This window comes from Patiria miniata, unplaced genomic scaffold (genome assembly GCF_015706575.1).
Source record: "Patiria miniata isolate m_02_andy unplaced genomic scaffold, ASM1570657v1 HiC_scaffold_30, whole genome shotgun sequence".
Classification (NCBI taxonomy): Eukaryota; Metazoa; Echinodermata; class Asteroidea; order Valvatida; family Asterinidae; genus Patiria; species Patiria miniata.
Window position 1 is genome coordinate 7,168,118 of NW_024037070.1, and position 22,466 is coordinate 7,190,583.

General features: G+C 39.6%; 1 protein-coding gene across 2 annotated transcripts in view; it reads right to left on the reverse strand.

Moving 5' to 3' along the window:
• The window catches only part of LOC119739201 (F-actin-uncapping protein LRRC16A-like), a 49,144-nt gene extending 27,430 nt beyond the window's left edge, over positions 1-21,714 (reverse strand). Inside the window, exons 1-10 of one of the 2 annotated variants that reach the window (XM_038214046.1) lie at positions 21,489-21,714; positions 19,585-19,682; positions 8,757-8,807; positions 8,273-8,332; positions 7,419-7,561; positions 5,627-5,792; positions 4,196-4,269; positions 3,103-3,181; positions 1,623-1,711; positions 710-891 (exon numbers count right to left, since the gene is read on the reverse strand). In XM_038214046.1, coding sequence (XP_038069974.1) covers positions 710-891; positions 1,623-1,711; positions 3,103-3,181; positions 4,196-4,269; positions 5,627-5,792; positions 7,419-7,561; positions 8,273-8,332; positions 8,757-8,807; positions 19,585-19,682; positions 21,489-21,525 — 979 coding nt within the window. In that variant the 5' untranslated portion in view covers positions 21,526-21,714. The remainder of the gene's footprint in view (positions 1-709; positions 892-1,622; positions 1,712-3,102; positions 3,182-4,195; positions 4,270-5,626; positions 5,793-7,418; positions 7,562-8,272; positions 8,333-8,756; positions 8,808-19,584; positions 19,683-21,488) is intronic. The other variant, XM_038214045.1, reaches the window with a different exon arrangement.
• Positions 21,715-22,466: the final 752 nt, after the last annotated feature.

A 22,466-nucleotide genomic window follows, 5' to 3' on the forward strand; every position in this document is an offset into this window, starting at 1 on the left:
GGACAACACGCACCACAAATCTTAAAGGTATGTAGCATCATTTGGTTTCATCCTTTTTCGTGTGTTAATAATAATAACAAAAATATTGGCTTCTTGTGTAGCGCTCATGTCCGTCATGATGTGACGCTCCTGGCGCATTGTTATTACCCTGGCTTTAGCACGGCTGCCATTACGGCACTCAAGCATTGAAGGAATTTCTTTCCTACCAGGTACCCATTTACTACACCTGGGTGGAGAGAGGCAATCGTAGATAAGTGCCCACCCCAAGCGCACAAGCACCATGTTCCCCGTCAGGATTCAAACCCATGTACCACGGCACACGGGTCGAACACCGTAACAATTGGACCACAGCACACCACAAAAGTTTATGTATGCAACAAAACTTAGTTTGGTATGGTACAACTATGTGGATGTTTTATCTCAACGGCTACTCTACATGAGGAAACAGAGAAGATATATGCACACTTTTTGGGGGTCGTGTACATGTAATTGAATTTTGTGTCCTTGGGCAAGCCACTTCACCCACTTCACCCTCACCACCCAGGAGTATGAATGGGTACTGGCATGAAGCTTGGGAGTGTCCTGCGATAGACTGGCATCCCATCCAGGGGGAGAAGAAATATTCTCCATCGGTTTCATACCACTGAAACCGCAGATCAAAATTGGCCTGCTTGGTCATGTCGGCTCATGACAGACTTGACTGACTTACCTTCGGACGTAAGTCCCGTCTTGGCCAGATTCAGTTCCACCAGACCGTTGGGTAGCTTGGTCAACAGACTGGACAGAGAGCGGATTCCCCGATCATCCAGCGAGTTGTTGGATAGGTTGATGTGTCTGAGGGCCGTGTTCCGATTGGCCATCACGGCTGTGCACATGTCTTGTGTGAAAGACCTGAGCGAAAAAATATACACGGAGCAAATCACACTGAAGTTTCGGGAGAATGCAAAAATGAACAGGTGATAACTCTATGTTTACTTCAAGGTTAATCTTTCCCAGGGTACCTCTGGGTTCAACCTCTAGTTCCCAAAACCATCAAAAGCTCTTTATATGAGAGTCTAAGAGATTGTTTACATATAAGGAGATTGTTTACTACCACTTGCGAGAGGCACATACCATGGTAGAGGGTATTTAAAAAATCGTTCAAAATCAACTTGTTTCGACTTTTGACTCAAAGGTATTTTTGAAGTACGTTGAAGACCGAATCAGAGGAATGGGTGCTGATAATGGCCGCGCCGAACCGGCCAAGCACATATCTATTCCCTTGTTGTTAAAGAAGTCACATGACTGTCTATGCCTTGGAGTTGTCGTTGATCGTCGCGTCATGGGTGACATGAGCATGGTTGCGATTATGTTGTGTCGAGTGCACTTGTTCCGAGAGAATCACACGATTTCTCAGTTTTGTGACCTGAGCATTATTTTTCTGTTTGATGCTGATGGTTCTGTCGCGACTCAAACAAATCGCAGGTCAACCTAAGGCTGACTTTACATAGGTCTGGGAGTTACTGTACTAGGCGTTACTCCGGTCGCAATTTTGCCTTCTAATGTAAACTAGTTCTTAACTTTCTTCCTTTTATTTCAGATTTTTTTGGTGTGTTTTTAACTGTAGTACTCGGTACACATACCCTTTCAGTCCCACGTTTTCCAGAATGAGTTGCTCCAGATACGACGATTTCTGTAGCACCTTGTTGATTTCTCGTGTAGTGTCCCCACTCTATTTGCAAAAAAAGATTTCCTAATGAATAATTCTCAAATAAACCACAAAGAGAAACTAACTAGGGGCATTATAATAATTTTGACAAATTGAACAAGAAATTGACTGGAGTGGAGTTTGAACCTGTGACCTCCGGATAGCCGTTCCAGTGCTCCACCAACTGAACTATCCAGCCCTGTGTTGGCAGTTCCCCATTTTGTCAATTTTTTTTGTTCAGGGGGGCGTTTGTCAGAAGCCCGAAGTCTGTACGTGCCATGCAGCCAGGGATGAAATCCAAAGTCACAATGCTAGCAGCATTTAGCAGTTGATTGAGCACAGGAACCAAAAAATGGAGGTCGCAGATTCAAACCCCGCTCCAGTAAATGTATCTTTTCAACCACTTCGTGCCGGGATTATTTTTGCCGAAAATTTCCAATTTTTCCAAAAGGCAAAATTTTCCAGCCAACTTCTGAAATACAGCCAAATGCCACAAACACTGATTCGTAAGAGTCATTTCAACAGTATTCTTGCCGAAACCTCATATGTTTCAATCTGAGGTGTGCACTGGAGCATAAATTGTAGAACAATAGGCCGTACACAGCGGCCAAATCAAGATCCACACATGCTCCGCCTCCACAGACTTCACAGACTTTGTGTGTGTCTACAAAAGACACGAGGGATTAATGTGTTTAGACCTCACCCGGAGGTGAGTCGACGTCTTAACCTATCAGCTGTGCCTGCGTATAAAAACAGTGGGTGTTATCATGTCCTCCGACGCGAACTGGTTAAGCCAAGTTCACTGTACATTTTTATATGATGGTTTTAAAGGGAATGTACATCATTGGCTTTTGCTGTAATTTTTAGAAATGAACTATTTGAGGGGTTAGTATAATAGATCAAATATTGTTACAATAACTTGTTTGAAGTTTTGTGTTCAAAAATGCTGGAAAACCAGGAAAAACAAAAATGTTTAAGCAGTCTGGTTCCCTGACTCCACTCAAGATGAAATAGATCAATATTTATAGATGCCGGAAAATTGTAAGGTAAGGGAACCAGTCTAGCCTACCTGCACCCATTCATAAACATGCAACCAATAGCAAACAAAATTTGGACTGAAAAAATGGTAAATTTGGATCAGTAGTTGAAAAATAGTCAGGTTTTTCCAACGGTGGTCGGCCGACCACCGTTGGAAATTTATACAAAAATACTATTTTCTTGAAAATTACTTCACACCAGGTGCCATAATTTTACAGGATGCTTTCCACTGTCATTTATCAACATCCTAGTAAAGTATTTCGTAAAATCTTGGTAATTTTATTTTTCGATGTTTGCAAATGTTGTATATTCCCATTAACATTGCAAAAAAATTAATAAATAGAAATAGTCTTTTCAAAATATCGAAGGGAACTCACCAGCTTGGAGGCATTTCTGAAAGACAATTTGGTGAACCAGTTGTTGTAGATTAAAGCGGAGATGATTGGGACAAGAGACCTGCAACGGAAGAAAACAAAGCACCCAAAAAGAATTCAATTAGTGACAATTTCAGTGGAAATCCCAGGCTAACTGCAAATTTGTGATGACATATGTATGACAAAATTGGGGGGATGAAACTCAAGAAAACAACAAACAGTATTTTTAATGACCCATTTATTTAGTTGTAATCTTATTGCATAAACAGTGGAACGTCGCTATACCGAACACTGCTGTACAGAACATTTGGCTATACTGAACATCATCTTTGGCTCCTGATTTTTGCGTACAAAACGTACCGAACATTGTTGTTGCAAAATGTCAACAGAAGAGCGACAATGGGCTATTATTTCCCCAAAGAATAGAAGGGGAAAGCCACCCACTGCTGCAGGTAGTAAGCTCAAAAACTGTGTTATGACATAATTCAATAGTCGGCACGTGTTCAAAGTCATCTTTCAGTAACCACCAGGGCGTGCAGGGTGAAGTTCTGAAGGGCGCTACTGGTATTTAGGCCAAAAATAAAAAAAAAATTTGGTCTCTGGTCAGACCAAAGTTCCGGAATTGACGCGACCACGCGGCTTTTTTTTTTTTTCGTTTTTTTTTTCTTTTCTTCAAGCTTGGATTGTACAGACAAGGTGGGGTACTATTTTGCTTTTTTGGTGTCTTCATGTACATTGGTGTCCTCCATAATTTGCCTTGGTGCTTTCGATCATTTGCCTTGGTGCAATTTCCCATTCCTTGGTGCTCTTTGGTAAAAAAAATTGAGCAGGTGCGGAAATAGAGGGCGCTGTTGGAGCTACCGCGGAACATTTTGGAAAAAAAAAAGATCGACGCGCATGATTAAAATCGACGCTCGTGCTCTCCAGAGACCGACAAATTTTTTTTTTGGGCCTTACTGAAAGTGAGTACTTGAGCACCGGCAGCTTAAAATCGCTATACCAAACGATCGCTATTGCGAACCAATTCTGTGGATCACGTGGTGTTCCTTATAGCCGTGTTCTTCTGTTTTAACAAGATGTACTGCAATCAACTCACCTATGGCTTAAATGGTCAAAATCATTGAGGCACAGTTCTTTCGAGTCTTGGGACAGGTAGATGGTGTCCACATCCTGTAAGCAAAGGTCAAAGGGTAAAGTTCAGCGTCAAATACACTAGTATTATACTGAAAGCAACATTCGTCTTGCTGGACTTCGTCTTGCTGGACATTCGTCTTGTTGGACTGTAAATTTCATCTATAACACATCACATTATATGTTCATATCAAGTTACAACCAAATCGAACATATAGTTCTGTAGATATGGGCCTTTAATAGAAAAAAATGCTCCTTTAATGAACATCACATGACATTTGATGATGTCATGATGACATCACTTGACGTCACCTCAATTTTTGCCTATAACACATCCCGGTCTACCTACATACCAAGTTTCAACCCAATCAGACCTACAGTTCTCTAGATATAAGGTCTTAAAGTTTGCACCTTCAAGATGAGGTCACGTGACCCATGATGACGTCATCATGACATCACTCTTCCGGACACAAGTTTACTATAGGGTCTTTACATATTTCGGTTTGATGAGAACACAAGTTTGTTTTAAGTCAAAAGTACCGGTCTGAATAAAACATGCACAAAGTCTATGGGATTTGAGTACGAACAAGAAGGAAAAAAAAAAAAAAAAAATATCAGAACAAAAACAAAGCTTTTCCGCTTTTAAGAGGAAGAGCAGAAAAAAAAAACTTAACAAAAACAAGAGCTGTTTTGGTAGCTGTTGGAAATTTTCTGAAACAGCTAAAAATATAAATTCTACAACGTTGAGAACAATGTTCTATGCAAGTATTGTGGGCTCCTAGTAATAATAATCATTACACCTCACACCCTAAAACTCAAGGGCAAACCTATTGTCACACACTAAGGCTTTCACAGAAAACCAACAGGCCGTTGAATAGCAATTGATGTGGGGAATCCCTGAATGGCTATATCTATACAATTCTAAATATGGATATTCATACCGGTGTGAGGCATGTTTGGCTTTCTGTTAGGCCAAAAAAATAAATATTTGGTCTCTGGTCAGACCAAAGTTCCGGAATTGACGCGGCCACTCGGCTTTTTTTTTTTTTTTTTTTGCTTTTTTTTTTTTTTTTCAAGCTTGGATAAAATTTTTGTACAGACAAGGTGGGGTACTATTTTGCTTTTTTGGTCTCCTCATGAACATTGGTGTCCTCCATAATTTGCCTTGGTGCTTTCGATCATTTGCCTTGGTGCAATTTCCCATTCCCTGGTGCTCTTTGGTAAAAAAAAATGAGGAGGTGTGGAAATAGAAGGCGCTGTTGAAGCTAACGCGGAACATTTTGAAAAAAAAAAAGACCGACGCGCATGATTAAAATCGACGCGCGCGCTGACCAGAGTCCGACCGCTGTGAATCTAGATGTCGACTCGGGCTTTTGCCTGGACCTGCAGTACTCACCCAAGCGACCTCTGGCATGTAGGCTTCTTGATGCAGATCACACATACAGGAGTACATCTGTGTGAAACCGCCGCAGGGGCCTGGGTCTGGGAAGGTCTCCTCAAGTTTCATGTTGAGGCTAGTCCTGCGATTTTCAGGATTGGTAGTTATTCTCGGTATAACGCTCCTGTAGGCAAGAAAGAAAAGTGCAAATAATATCACCGAAGAAACCCACCTCCCCCCGCGTTGCGGGCGAGGCGAAGCCTTATTGTATAGTTATACAGTGCCCATATCAACCAAAATTGACCATACAGTGCTCTTAAACGTAGCAATTTAACAGATTTTGTGGGGAAATGTGGGACTTGGATCATTACCGGGCCACACCTTTGATCATAATCCTGCCACTCCTTGCCTTGTCAGACTAATTATTCGAAACCACTTTCTTGCCCACACCTCTCGATGAGTCGAAGAAACTTGATTCCAAACTATGCTGTACATTATGCAAACACACCCATTAGTCATTTCCATAGAGCAGTATTAAATTACCAGAGAGATTACTTGCCGTACACATTGCAGGCTGCTGGAACATCCATGTTTGTGCACAAACCTATGGAAACCTCAAAATTGTGTACCACTTTTGTTCAGCTGTTTGCATATCTGCATTTGTATTCGAAAACCGAGCGTAAATGAAACATGCAATTCTTGACCATGTTTGATATACATGTACATGTTGATTTTTTTTTTTTTTAATGAACGAGCTTTATCCAGATACATGTAAATTGCAGAGAACATAATAAATAGAGAGGTTTCGCATTCAAACGGTTGTTTATATGTTTAGCTATCCTGAAGCGTTATTGACCATTCCGTTGTTTCGCAAACTGTACGCATACGCTTAGTTGTCAGAACCAAGCAGTAATCCAAAATGGCGGCTTCCGATGAAAGCATTGATCTCCATTAGTAAGACTGGACAGGGCACGCGTATACTTGCGCGCAGTGAAGATTCGGAAAACGCGGACACAAACAGCTGTATAGTACAGTGCGGGTTTAACGTTTGCGACCGTGCTTGCGTGACGTGCGCGTGCTGCATGGTCTGTGTGTGACGAACGCATTTCAAACTTTCAAACCCTCACCGATGACTACGGGTGCGTGCACAAGATGGAAGGCGTTGTGTCCTATCCAGTCTTACTAATGGAGACCAATGGATGAAAGCCTCTTATCTCTGACTGATCCTGCTTCAATGTATACACGATTATCCAGCCTGCTGTCTGAACAGTCACAGACAGTCAAGAAATCAGTCCTCTTCCCCTGCCATGCCTTTTACACAGGCTAGTCACCAACAGTCAGATCACATTTCAGGCAAGCACTTTTACTAGTCAAACTCAAATTCAGTCAACAGACAAAAGCAGGCAAGAAGTAGGCACAGCTGGCTTATCAATCACCTACAGTCAAAGCATAGCTGGGTCAAGTTACATAAACAGTCACAGCCAGTCAATCCTGCTTTGTGTATTGGCTGGGAGCTCTTAACTGTTAAAAACAGTCACTTGACCGACTTTGACTGAAAGGATAACCTTGCACAGAATGTATATTTGCATAGGAGGGTTAAATAACTTATAAATAAAAAAAGAGGTGAAAATCCAAAGTTTACTATGCACTTCACACTGACGTGCAGCTGTGTAGATGCGTAGCAGATAGTAATTTGCGTATGACTTCACAGGACCACACAATCTGGTGCGCTAACCGTAACTTCTGAACTGGATTAGTCCCGACGTGTATTTTGACATTTCAACACCCAGCTACCGGTACTGTCACTTACTCTACTGGGAAGACATTCGGGAAACACTTCTTGATCTCCAGGCAGATGATCTCAATGATGGTGTCTACATCTTCCGTGGAGTTGACTGTGAGATTGTAGGTGGTCTTGGGGAGGGAGTCTTCCCTGGAAACTTGGATCTTAAGCTGGGGAAGAGACGACAAACAGGCATGAGATGCAGTGGTAGGATTAAAATCAGGATTTTTAAAAATTCGGTTTGAATTCCACAATTCTGTTTTTATTTTAAATAGCGAATATTCGAAGCCAACTTTAAAAAAAATTGAGCCTTCCTTTTTTTCTTGTGACACGAGGTGAAGAAAACATGGAGAACGTCTTCCAACTTGCTCCATAGTCTTGGAGCAAAATGAGTCTTCCAAGTATGCTGGAGTCATTTTTTCCTGAATGTGCACAGACCCATAGTGTCTTTACATGAGCATCAAGAACGCCATGGTCCAGTGGTTACAGTGTTTGACTCATGTACGAAGGTGTGTGGGTTCGAACCCGGCCAGGAACATGGTGTTTGTGCCCTTGGGCAAGACACTTAACTACAATTGCCTCTCTCCACCCAGGAGTATAAATGGGTACCTGTGAGGGTCGAGGACCGATTGAGCGCTGATATCGGCTGCCGTGTGGTCCCATGAACGGGGTAGTACCGGTAATTGTAAAGCGCTTTGGGATCGTTGATACGATGGAAAGCGCTATATAAACACAATTATTATCATTATTTATCAAGCATCATCGGTAATATGTTCAAAATAGTCCCTCCAAGAGATCTCCCTTAACTCTCCCTGTGGGAGGGGGGGGGGGCGGAGTAATTACAAGGAGCCGTTTATACCTTGGACAGGATGACATCTTACCTGAAGTAGCTTGTGGCTTTCTATTTGATGAATCTCCAAGAAATGGAACTCATGCTCCAGCTGCAACAGAAAAGGAACATTCAACCACTGAAAGTGTGCATATTTACTCCATCATTAAAACAACTCATTTTTAAAATCTCAATTATAAGACCTGAACCATAACTGGGTGTCATCTTTGCCGTACTTTGAGAATATTACAATCTGAAAGGTGGAGTGCTGTAAGAAAAGCTTGATTTGTTCTGCAGTTAATTCTGCCCTTAAATTTGATAAATTCTCTACTGAACCTAGGGAAACTGACTAGGTGAATTATTTATAACAATTTTGGAAAAGTTGAACAAAGAAATTGACTTGAGAAGGGTTTGAACCTGCCACCTCCGGATTACCAAATCCGGAAGTCGCAGGTTCACACCCCACTCCAGTCATTTTTTGTTAAACTTTTCTTAAATTTGACGTCTCAGTTTCTTTTTTTTCTTAAGTTTCTTACCTTTGATGGGATCTTAGATGAAAGGATGAAAGCTCTGTATCTTGACAAGGCCTGCCAGGAAAAAAATATATATATCAATGGAAATTGAAACAAGTGATCTACATGTAGCTGTAAATGTTACTGAATTGCTAGATGGAGTGATCTGGAATACCGTACATGTGCATTCTGAATATATAACAATTCAAAATTTGCTTGACAATAAACACCACACCTTTTCTTCACAGCACACACATTAAACTGTTGAACCTTTGCGAACAATTTTGGTGTCATGAATTTTAGTCCAAAATTCAAAAACGGTGGCGTCCAAAAATTGGGCACAAAATCGGCCGTGTGTTCCCTAACGTGGAGTACCGGTACTTGAACAAATCTAAAAAAAAATCCCAAGAATTTCTTTAAAGTTTACAAATTCTGATAAACCATTATTATCTCCACTCATATACATGCACCCAACTAGAAGTTTGTGAGAAAATTATTTATAAATATCCACACAACCATCCTATAAAAACTGGGCGTTTTTGAGTTTTTGCCATTTCTGGGTCACAAATTTGTCCCGAATAATCGAGCTGTTCAGTGCTAGTTGTGAATCCAGCTGCACAGTGTTCGCCTTTCTGCTGACGCTTAAGAAACAACATTTGTGTATTGGTACTGTATGTAATGTGACACACACAATGTGTATCGCATATTGAATGAAAACGAAAGGAAAAATGTGTGCGTATACATGCATTCTATCGTGCCTGATGTAAAACAACTGTTTTTGTTTTTCTTTCTTTTCTCGGGAACGGAAAGACATTTTCCTTCCAACTAGACCTTTAAAGCTATAGTCCAACATTTGCAGCTATCCAAAAAGTAACTGGCGTAATTATTGTTGAAAAACATACTTGGTTGAAAGATAGTATGGGGACTAAACTCTCTGTGAAATTATTCTTTCTGGCAAGCACTCATTTTGAAGTAATCAACGAAAGAAGGCCTTTCCAACGGTGCTTCTTAAAACGCACCAACGGTGCTTCTTAAGACGCACCGTAGGCAAATTTAAATTAGTTGTTTGTTTTATTATTCGGCGAAGCGCGCGCAAGCATTGGCATGACGCACACGCACGCGCGGTTGCTATAATTCGTCGGATCAGTGCGCGACATCGCGTAACTGCAATCGGCTCAGTGAGAATGTGTCTCGGACGCTGAATTCAGGCCCAATTCAAAACATGATTCAGCAACTTTTGATTTGAAATTGAGATCCTAGGATGCTTTTTTTCTCGGAATATACAGCTGAAGCTGAGCTGAAACTTCATCAGGTAAGTTGTTCAGTACTCTTCTTTAGATTTTGAACACTTTTGTTGCTTCAAACATGTCAAACGAACAGAATGCACAAATTACAAATGATGGACTATATCTTTAAAATAGTTAACAATCCAAAACATGAAATTTTCGGGAATTTCAGGCCTAAATGCTCAATTAATAGAGCACAATCTGTATGTATATTATGTAGAAATGTATACATAGTGTGTGATTGCAATTGTATTGCCAATGCAGTGTGTGTTATGAGGGACATACTAAATACTCTACCATATGGAAATACATATGCATTTGTATAATGTTTATGTCAAAATACAAATTGTTTCAGTTTCCTCGTGGATGCATTGCAGAACTCAAAACAAAGAAGGTTATGTAATCAAAGAACCAACACCGCAAATTGCAGGGTTTTCAATTTCACTTCCAAAGTTGCCGAGTCATATTTTGAATTGCGCCCCAAATCAGCATCCTGGACACGTAAGCTCATTCAGCCGACTGCAGCTACGCGACGTCACGCTCTCAATCGACGAATAATAACACCTGCGCACATGTGTGGGTCGTGCCAACGCTTGCGCGCACCCGTTCACAGATTTGCCGATTACAAACGAACTTCTAACGGAAATTTCCAAAAAAATGCGTCACTTGACTCATCTTTGGAACTTGCCTTCTTTTATTGTTTTCTTCAAAATGACAGCATGCCAGAAGGAATAATTTCACAGGGTGTTTATTGCCACAACTACCTCTTTAAACCAAGTATACATGCTTTTCAACAATGATTTGGTCAGATACTTTTTGGATAGCTGCAAATACTGTACCTTTAAAAAGTTCAGCGTACTGTATTTCCATGTAAAAAATATCTGTATAATATTACTGGCCTTGACACTCAATCTCCAGCCAATTCATAGTTACTGTAAATTCTATCCTTTTTATGCCCTTACTTCCTTCAGTATAGTTTGCTTATATGGAGAACAAACACAGCTTGTATGACTGACATTCAACATGTACTACACGCACATATACACCCATTCCCAGCATCAAAACAGTTGTCTCACCAAACAGGAAACTGTACTACCAGATAAATTATTCCCCTTTCACGACAGTTGATGCATGAAATAGTTTCTGAAAGAGCTGTTATCAATAACAATTTTGTTTAAGTATGCATTTCGATTTTGTCTGTTCATAGTATACATGTGCATAACCTTGGCTATGATGAGTAATCATGTTTCTTTTCCTGATTGTGGTTGTATTAAAAAAAATTTAAAGAAAGTTTTTTTTTTCAAAGAACATTTTCAGAAAGAGTACACGTACAAGTATTAATGCTTATCATATATCGTTAGTGGTGTTCCCTAACGTGGCGCGTTTTCCAAACTTTCCTCATGTGCAGTGTTGCCAAACCTTTTTGTTGACAAACTTTCAATTCATTCAGTTAAATAATGGCCTTTTGACCGTAATATTGCTTGCTGTTGAACTTTTGTGAACAATTTCAGTGTCATAGAATTTAGTCCGAAATTCAAAAACGGTGGCGTCCAGAAATTGGGCACAAAATTGGCCGAGTGTTCCCTAGCGTGGCGCACTTGAAAAAATCTTGGAAAATCCAAATTTAACTATTAAAGTTGATAATTTGTGATTACAAGCCATTATATCGATTACAGACCCAACTAGAAGTTTGTCCAAAAATTATTTTCTTATATTTGGGCCTTTTTCAAAGGAACTTCACTGTGCACCTCAAATAAAATTGGAAATTCATGCCAAAATGAATTCATGTTAACTCTTTAACGACGGTTAGGTATAAACTCACAAATTATTAATGGCCATGTTTTCAGCTTGATGAAATTTCACATAAGTTAGGGTACATCATCAGTATAGCTCACGTGTATACACATATAATTTCAAATTAACCCTAACCGCCCTGAATCCTCCAAAATCATTTTTGCAAATTGGAGGAATTTGCAGGATTGAGGTTACATGGCAAAAGTGCGTTGCTGATTTCGGAGTACGCACTGTGTCAAGGTCTTGGGCCGGACCTTGTGTTGTTTATGCTCAGCCGTGCATAAATGTAGTCCTTGATTATACTTGACATCCTCCGCACTGCTCCAGGATGTCACTGCCTCTGCCTCAACCTATTGACAGTCATAGCCGGAGGATTTTGCAGGATTCAGGCAGTGGTCACCCCTCCATGGACCATATTCAAGAAATAACGGAGGAATTTGCAGGATTGAGGCTATATGCTATTTTTTCATGAGGCCAATTGGAGGATTTTGCAAGATTGAGGCTACATCCTAGCAAAAAGGCCTAGGGAGTTAGGGTTAATCAGTCAGAAACTCATTTGTGCTACGTCATTATTTTTGGTGGGTATATCACACTATCGACCGTGTGTGTGGTATGTAGTCATATTTTTATCGTCTACCACATGCACGTCCATGTCTAATTGTTTACATGTATGTCCATATATGTCCATGCTGCGGCCCACGCCCGCACGATATTAATTTCATTTATTCCCAGCAGGTCATGCTCGACCAACCATGACCTTCCAAGCAATAACGCAGAATACAGTATTGCATGTATGCAACCTGTCATGCTTGCATGTTTAATACAAGCCACAATGTAACCTGTAGAGAGTACTGAATAATTACCAAAAAAATTAATGTCGAAAATGTGTTTTCATTGCCAAATAGAGGTCCAAATGGTTTGCATATGGCTCGCACTCTTGAACCTGTATTGTGTGACTGCATGCAGATATACACATGTACACCACAAGTTCACAACCACTTCCTGGTAAACAGATTTGCTGCACTGTTATTACATGTAGTGTTAGTATAATACAAATACAATAGAAAAAAGTGCATTCATTAAACAAAAACGAAAGTAGATGAAAACAACTTCCCATCATGTCACTGTATACAACAATCAGAGAATTTATGACTAAGAATTCAAACTTGAATGATGTGTCAAACCACTGACCAAGTCAACGTCACAGACAATCAGATTTTTTAAAGAATTCCAAAGGACAGAAATTTCACCCCAAAAACTTAATTTAATTAATTTGTAACAATTGAGAAATTACATCTCTTTTCTTCTTCACAAAAAAAGTCGATACAATTTTCTTATACAATTCATAGTTTTTTTTAGCACCATGCACATTTGGTATTATCCTTTGCAGCGGACGCAATTTGATTGGTTGTCCTATTTTTCACCAACCTTGAGGAAATCAGTACTAAAATTGTGAATTGATTCTCTGTAGAGCTGGGAATCAAGTAAAACAAAACCCTGATCAAAAATACAACAGTGGAGCATCGATTTAAACTCGGAAATGATAAAACCACAAAGGTTTCAAAACCAAGTCTAGGTGTGCCAAAAACAAAAAATTTAATTCATGAAGTACAACATTTGTAGTAGATACATTGTACGTAACTCTATTTTCTGAAGCACTAAGCATCAGGCATGCAACTGAAAATTTACAAGAAAAAAATTGAGGCAACTCCAACCAAACAAGAACTTGTACAGTGTTGTCAATTTGTAATGGCATTCTTGAGAAGTAAAAAACGAGGAAATCATCGGATCCGAGGAAACGTTGCATGTCTGAAACGTGATATTTTCCAAACATACACTCACTCCTAGTGTCTGTGTAATTAGTTCCTGATGGAGATCTGATTACATGTCAAAAATACCACAACTAGAAGAAGGAACTTAAAACTACCCTTGGCGTGTGGGTAGTCGCTTCCCTTTCCTTCTACTATAAACTTCTTCCTGATTCTCCCGTTGTCCCAATAACAATTCACTTGCATACCGGTACTTAATCTGAACTCTTCAACGTCAAATTGGATAAAATCCAAGTGCAAGTACCATTTCTGAAGAGCCACGAACAATGAAACAGGTTTTGGGAAACTTATCATAATTTTGGTAGGAATGCTGTGGTGCAGGCGACTTGCCTGCAACTTGCAAGGCGGGCGACAGGCGGCAAGCCACCGAGACAGGCGAGACGAAGCCTTGTCTTAATTAACCCTAACCGCCCTGAGTCCTTCGAAATCCTCTTTGCCAAAGTGGAGGAAGTTGGAGAGGTTACATGGCAAAAATGCGTTACTGCTTTCGTAGGATGCACTTTGTCAAGGTCTTGGCCGGACCTTGTGTGTTGTTTTTGCTCAGCCGTGCATAAATATAGGCCTGGATTATGCTTGAAATCCTGTACTGCTCCAGGCCTGATCATGTCACTGACCAAGCCTCAACATATTGACAGTCACTGCCACAGGATTTTGCAGGATTCAGGCAGTGGTCACCCCTCAACGGACCATACTCAAGAAATTATGGAGGAATTTGCAGGATTTAGGCTACCGGGTATATGTTTTTCCATGAGGCCAATTGGAGGATTTTGCATGATTGAGGCTACATCCTAGCAAAACGGCCTAGGGAATTAGGGTTAATGATGGAGTCATGCAAGCACAATTTAAAGCAGCTGCAAAACAAATGTTCTCACATAAACATACTTTTATTGCTAATGCTATTGAAATTGCTATTAAGCAATAATACACCAGGTGCAAAACAGATTGCTTCCTGAAATCAATTCGTTATAAACACCATATGAGACCACTTTGCATCCGTTAGCAGTTTTTCCAATGGTTGTAAAAAAAAAATTTTACAGTGCCTGAAACCACTCAAAAAGTTTTTGAAACGTGAATGGACAGGCAGGCTTATATTTCATGTATATGTGTTGAATCATTTCTTTTTTAATTTTCAAAATCACCCTCAAATTTCCATTAAAAATGGATGGCAAAAGTTAACTAAGTTTTCCGAAGAACTATTTGATGGAAATTTGAGGATAATGTCAAAAAGCAACATAAAATAATCAACTCAAATTATCTGTAGCAAAAGGCTGCATGTCCATTCGTGTGTTGACATTTTTCTTCGGTGGTTTCAGGTATTTAACAAAAAATCACAACCATTGGAAAAACTGCCAACGTGACGGTAGCAAAGTGGCCCCCTTTATTGTGTTTCTTCAAACCAGTGGTACATGTATTTCACATGTGAAAAGGTCATTAAATGTATGGAGTATAGTTCCCTAAGTGTTGTACAAGGTACAAGTATGTGATATAATTGCCAAGGTTGTCGGCATCATACAGTACTTTCCTGAGTCCTCTTATCAACGACCACTTGCCTGTGCAGCCGGCAGTCACAGGAAATCCATTAAGATTTCACAATAGTTAAATGAACTCTCGCTACACAGTCCTGACTAAAATTAGTCACAAGTTTGAAGCCGTCAAAATCCCCATTTTAATTAGGGAGAAACCCTGCATTGTTTTGAGCTGCACGTAGTCGTATAGGGTTTGAAAACCTCCTTAATTCAATCACTTTAATTTTTTTTTTTTTTAATGACAATTGCCTGGCCGTGGATTTAACATGAAGAAAGCTGCGACGATCGACAAAAGACTCAAACCAATAGCAATTCATTGCAGCACAAACGGGTGTGCTCATACATGGCTTCTACTTTATAATCAATATTTAGCCCTGAACATCATAAAATCAAAACCAAATTTGTATCTTGTAATTAGCTTAAAGGGCCTTCAAATGATTTTTTTCTGAGAAATGCATTTTGTGCAAGTTCTATTTCTCAAATGAAAACTAGGTATTTGACATCGCTTTTTGGTAAATTTTATTGAAAAGTGCACTTCTATAATAAATTTTTTTAAACATTTTCCATGCTCTTCCAGATACCTGGGTGCAGCGGCTGTTATGTCATTTCAGGAAGACGCTGTTCAGCTTAGGGGTTTTCTGTTCAAATTGTGAACCAAAAATTTGCTCATTGAAAACATTTGTGAGAAAGGTTAGTTCATTGGCCTACGGCCATGTACTGACACAACAACGAATCCAAAAAACAAAAAAAATTACGTCAGGAAAATATCCAAATTTCTGGCAACTTTTTTAACTCAAACACATGTAAAGTAGAACACAGAGGTTTCGCCCCAGAATGATACATCACAGTTTTTCTCATGAATATGGAAATTTGCATTAGCATATTAGCATAAAAGCCAAAAAAGGCACCAAAATACCCTCGAAAATGGCAAAACAAAAATTTAAAATAAGGTTAAATGGAACACAAAGGTACATTTTGAGGATTACATTAACTTTAAAAAAATGACATGGCATCTAGCCCTTTAAAACTACGTGTTTACATTGTAGTTGCAAGGCAGTGGAATTGGTTTCTAATGCGTTTCGTTTATAGGTTTGGTGCACAGTGGTATGTGTATGTCTTATAAATGCATACAACAATGTGTACATTGAACGTAACTTTACAAGCCTTCTCTTCTCAGAATTATTGGTTTACATGTGTGTTTAAAGAGGGTTTATGCTTGGACTCAAGGATGTTTCTACTTGCATAATTCCAGTTTTGCCAACAAGGGCCGACTGTGTACATGTACAATGTACTTGTATCTTTTTGATTATTCTTTAATTACAACTTACAAGTTTGTAAACTGTGTAAAATATAATTATATAAATTGTGTCTTTCAATTGCATTTGAGTGTGTGCATGTATACATTAAACTACCGGTTTACATGTAAAAGGAAATAAAACTGCCAAGGTGTTGGGTTTTTTTTCATTTATAGTCACAACAATGGACTTGGAATTAAATCAAAATTTTAACTATTGAGATCCCAATTGTGCTAAAATGGACACATACAATGTACATGTAACAGATATTCAGGATATTTTTTTTACTTTTTCTCTTGCTTCCTTTGCAACAAAGCAGTGCATGGATGACCATAACAAATATCCGATTTCGCTGAAAAAAACTCTCTACTTTTGGAAGTAAATTTCTCAATTCAGGCGATTCACAATGCAGTGCGCCACCAAGAGTTTGTCACGGAGAGTTCATTTTTCCCAGTGCATTGTGGGAGATGGTCGACAAATTCGCAGCGCGGGACATTTGAAATTGTTCGTTTTTCCGGTTTGTAGTTTCGTAAGCGTATGATTCGAGTATCTGTTTGCCCTTTTCTTTTCTTTTTATCAATATGGTGTTTTTTTGTAAGGCGGCAGAACGCAATGCCCCAATCTATAACAAATTAGCTCAAGTCGTCTACTGACACTCATTCAAATGGGCCATGTTTTGCCGGCCATAAACTTGAAAAAAATGGATTCTCCATGGCAAACTCTTGGTGGCGCACTGCATTGTGAATCGCCTGAATTGACACAAAGTATCTGGCCAATAATTCAAGGGGTCATCATTATCTGGACCATGTCATTTTTTACTAACACTAGCAGAATGCCGCACAAAGCGCAGCACCCGCTAGCTGGGTGGAGTCATAAACTAAGGTTTACTTTGAACTCAATTTGCATGTTGACCCCAAGTGGGCGTGGCAAGCCTTGGTTGAAGCAATTTTGCCACATTTGTTATCATTAACGTTATGTTTTGCATCATAGCAATGATAGCATAACTTTTGGAGTGTGTTCATAGAGATAGCGTTGTTATATTTAACTATTCAAAGTCTATTATAGAGATAGAATTTTGCGTCGGGGTGATATAACTCAAATTAGGTTTGCCCTTCACCGACGTTTTTTTAACACTGTATACTCAGTGTGTTACCTCCCGAGTGAAAGTTGGAAAAAATCACTCGGGTGGGTGAAAAAAACGTTGGTGAAGGGCAAAACCTAATTTGATTTATATCACCCCGACGCAAAATTCTATCTTATAAATAGTTTATGCGGTACCCGCTGCTATGTACATCAGATTCAAACCGACCAACCGATCCCGTTAGCTCGGTGGTCGAGTGGTAAGACATCTGCACTAGAAAGCAGGAGGTCGTGGGTTCGAGTCCCACCCGAGTAATTTTTTCCAACTTTCACTCGGGAGGTAACACACTGAGTATACAGTGTTTAAAAAAACGTCGGTGAAGGGCAAAACCTAATTTGATTTATTCAAAGTCTAATGGAAACAAATTTACCAAAAAAGCAAAACAAAACAAATAAATCTTTTTTTTTTCATGTGCCAACTGTGAATTCAGAGGACAGTAAAATCGGGGGATACAACCATGGAGCAATATATTTATACTAAAACCTGTCCATCAACCAGGTTGCGTTTTGTGTTACTACACACTTCTTAGGCTTTTTACAAAAAAATTGTGACAGACATCAGACAGACAGACCGACCGACATCAGACAGACAGTGTAGGATCTTATAGCCCTTTACAGTCCTGAATCCTCCAATTTCAATATGATTTTGCACACCCCCTATAGGATTTCTGCATGATAATGCAAGTCATTGAACACGTAGATTAGGCTAGCACATCTTACATGTTCAATGTACCGGTACATGGGTCATTAGATAAATTCAGCGTCTAATTTGTGTGTGTCCCTGTTAGATCTGATATAAGATTCATTCTTTAATGCCTACTATCTCCAAGATTGATAATGTAAAGCAAAGCACCTGCTAAATAAACTTTCAATTTAATGATACTTGCATGGCACATAAAAATATCACCATTTTGGACCCCAAATTTGTGGAATGATCATAGAGCTATATTCAATATTAAATTACTAGAGCGCTAACTCCTCATTCTGCGCGCGGAGACGCTTTGAAGCCGTCCTGCGCGCAGACATTTTGAAGCCATGTGCGTGTTTGTGGAACATAACAAAATTAGATGGAGTGAATTTTGAAAGTGTACTCTAAATGCAATGCACAAGAACAACATACGCAAACAACTTAAGCACGCCATCATGTCGGTTAAAAACCAGGACGGCAAAAATCTACTGCAGCGGATACGCGGATGCGTTTACGTTGTTTGCGCAGAGCAAAATGAAATGCTCATTTACTGATTGTGCGTTTCAGTTTTGGGTGTATCAGCTTCGATAACGTATAGAATATGAACGCAGATGCAAATAGCCATACAAAAGCCACATAAAACTATGAGTTTTCCATACATTTTTTTCACAAACTTGGATGCGCCCAGCAGGCATCACTTTGTGCATCAAGTCAGCACTGTCTCTTGTAATTTAATATACACAGAGAGTAACTTCAACTTCCTCAAAAAAATCATTTCAAATTTGTGATTTTCTCCAAGGTCTTCGCGAGCCCTATGATGTTGAGTGAAAAGAAAATGCAGTCTACAACAGAAAAAACAATGTCACTGTACTATAAGGCCAAAACAAAATAAAATCTCCGGTTTCTGGTATGGAGTTAGCCAAAAAAGTGGTGCGGCGACGCGGCTTTTTTTTTTTTACCATTTTTTTTTCTTCAAATATCGGCTGATGACTGCAAATGGTGCCCAACTAAACTTAGTGCAAATATATGGGAGTCCAGAGAGGCAACATAAAGCTTATTCTCGATCGTAACCCCATGTAAAAACACGTTCAAATTGTGCAGCAGCAGGATTCCAGTCAAACCAGTGAGTTTTTGGTGGTTTGAGGCATGATCTTTCATTACAAAAAAACTTTTTCATTTTGCCGATGCGCATGGCTACGGCGACGCGCGCGCATACCAGAAACTGGAGACTTTTTTTTGGGGGCCTAACTGTACATTTGCCATCCAGTACTTTGCTGAATGGTCGACAACTCACCAATATTTTGGTTTCAAATTTCTCCCCCTTTGTCTCCATCCGGACAATCATCATTGGGCCATGATCAAAGCGGTCCCCCAGACAGTTCAGCACGGAGTCTGAAACATGCAAAGGTTTTGCAAAGATATTGTACAACCATGTACTACCATGACTACATGTATTTATGTAGAAAGGGTTTTATGTAGAAAGGGTTATAATACTGTAAGCGCTGTGATTTAGTTTACTAATATGAGCGTTCTTAAATGCCAATTATTATTATTAATTATTATTATTATGGACACAGTTTTGTATAGCAAAAGAGTAGAGACAATGGAATAATCGATCCGTCATCTTGGGAAATTGTTTTTTTTTTAAGGGAATATACATCATTGGCTTTTTCTGTAAATTTCAGAAATGAACTATTTGAGGGGTTAGTATAATAGATCAAATATTGTTGCACTGACATGATTGAGGTTTTGTGTTCGAAAATGCTGGAAAAACCAAGAAAAAAAAATGTTCAATTAGTCTTGTTCCCTGACTCCACTAAATATAAAATGGATCAATTTACAGATGCCGGAAAATTGTAAGTAAGGGTACCAGTCTAGCTGGCCCGCACCCGTTCATGAACATGTAACCAATAGCAAACAAAATTTTGACTGAACAAAAATGGTAAATTTGGAGCAGAAGTTGAAAAATAGTTAGGTTTTTCCAACGGTGGTTACATGACCACCGCTGGAAATTTTTACAAAAATACTATTTTCTTGAAAATGACTTCACACCAGGTGCCATAATTTTATGGGATGCTTTAGACTGTCATTTACCAACATCCTATTATTTTGTAAAAACTTGGTAGTTTTATTTTTCGATGTTTGCAAATGTTGTACATTCCCTTTAAACGCCTGCCTCCTTCATTTTTTAAATGCAGTGGCCATCGTGAAAAGATTCCCATATCAGGCCATCATTTGTCACCCTGTGCACAAACCATAATGAGACTGGTCTGAAAATTGCTAAGTGTTTTCTACTTCTACTTTCTAGGCAAAAAATGTTGCAACCTGACGCCACTTCAGTCTATGGACTGGAGAGTCAAGAAAATTTTCTCTAAGTACCGGTATTTTCTAACAAAATTGGAAATTTTCCATCTTATAATCTTCCATCATCATAAAATTCCATCGTATAAAATTGGAAATGTTTCTCAGTCCCAGATTCTTATCATCTTTTTTGCAATGACTGACCTTCATTGAGATGATATATGAAAAAAATAGTGGCATCAGGTTGCAACATTTTTTTCTGTTTTCTCAGTAAATAGGACTACTTCAATATTTTCAGTGCTAAATTTGACTTTTTAGGACATATCAATTTCTGATGGCTGATTTCTGATGGAAAATCGTAATTTCTACCCCAAGAAACTGTTCAAAAATTACCATTTAAAAGGTCTGCTTTAGTTTAGGATGAAAATGTCATTTTTTAGAAATACAAAAAATTCTTGATTCTAATTTGATCGAAACAAAACAGCGGCCCTACACTACACGATCCTCGAAAACTAGGCCTAGGATTAAACGAAAAAAAAAAAAAAATATTACTACATTACTAGTGGAAAGAGGACATGGTTTTGATTTATGAACGGAATTTATAAAATATCATTAGAACGTAGAACTAGAAGTGTCCTAAACTACCCGATTACTGTCCGCACCCAAGTCGAGTCAAATGCAACCCCCCAAAGCGGTTGGCCTATCCATAGAGCAAGGTGCTCTATGGCCCGTGGTCAGTGTCAGTCATGTCAGTGCATGGAGGTTCCTTCCTCAATGGTCAGTGGAAGACCGGTCAGGTGCGCGGTGTACGTTGGCTGGTTGGCCTGTTGGCCAGCCTAGCAGTGCGTCAGCGTGACACTTGTCTTGACTTCGTGTGTCACTGTGTGGTGTGCTCACCTGAAAGCTCCGGCGAAATGGTATCTGTAACACTCATTTTGGGTAGCAGAAGTATCCGTAAAGACCCTCAGCAACCTGCCTTGAAGGCTCAGCGGACAATTTCACTCGAAACCGCTGGAAGAGCAAAGTTGACAAAATAAGGAAGTAGACGACCTCACGCACACTTGTGGGAGTGGTCCGCCATGTTTAGAATAGCTAGTGAATGACAAGTCCGCTGGTTCCTGCGCGGGTACCTGATAAAGGAAGGGAAGTGCGTGTGAGAACCAGCTTGTAGATGACCTCTACATTTTTTAGGTCAGAAACTTCGGATGACGTCAGGGTATTCCCTTTGTCGGCGTCGTATTCGGCTCACGAGGTGACAAATCACATATGACACACAGACGCACGACTTGATTTGATTTGATGTGATTTAGTTATGATTTGGCATTACCTGAATAAACAAAATCAATAATAATAACGATTTAATCTGAAGTGTTTACGTCTACGTACGTACAGATGAAAGTTTCAGAACTTATTTCCAATGGATCCCTTTAAATATTTGCTGAACAAAATATTTCGGGAAAAAAATCCTCGCCCCCCCCCCCCCGATACGCCACTGTTTGGCGCTATTATCAGGTTATTTGTTCCCATTTTATTTTGTAACTTGATTGGTTGGCCGGGAACTAGAGTGCCCCTCCCCCCCCCCCCCCCCAAAAAAAAAGAACTCGGAAGAGAAGAAGAAAATTAATAACGTGGGAGGAAAAGAAGCCTAATTAAGCACGTGAGCTTTGGCAAAAGGAGAACGACGTCCTGAAGCTTATGCCTTAGAGACACAGGCTCCCCACGGCTGACTTTCTGTCCCAATGTTTTGTAAAACTGCCCTTTTCCATTCAAATGCCCCTTTTCACCAGTGTTTAACCATGGGCGTCGCCAGGATTTTTTCTAGAGGGGGGCAAAATTTTTTTTTGCCAAAAAATGCTTGTATTTCTCAACACATTC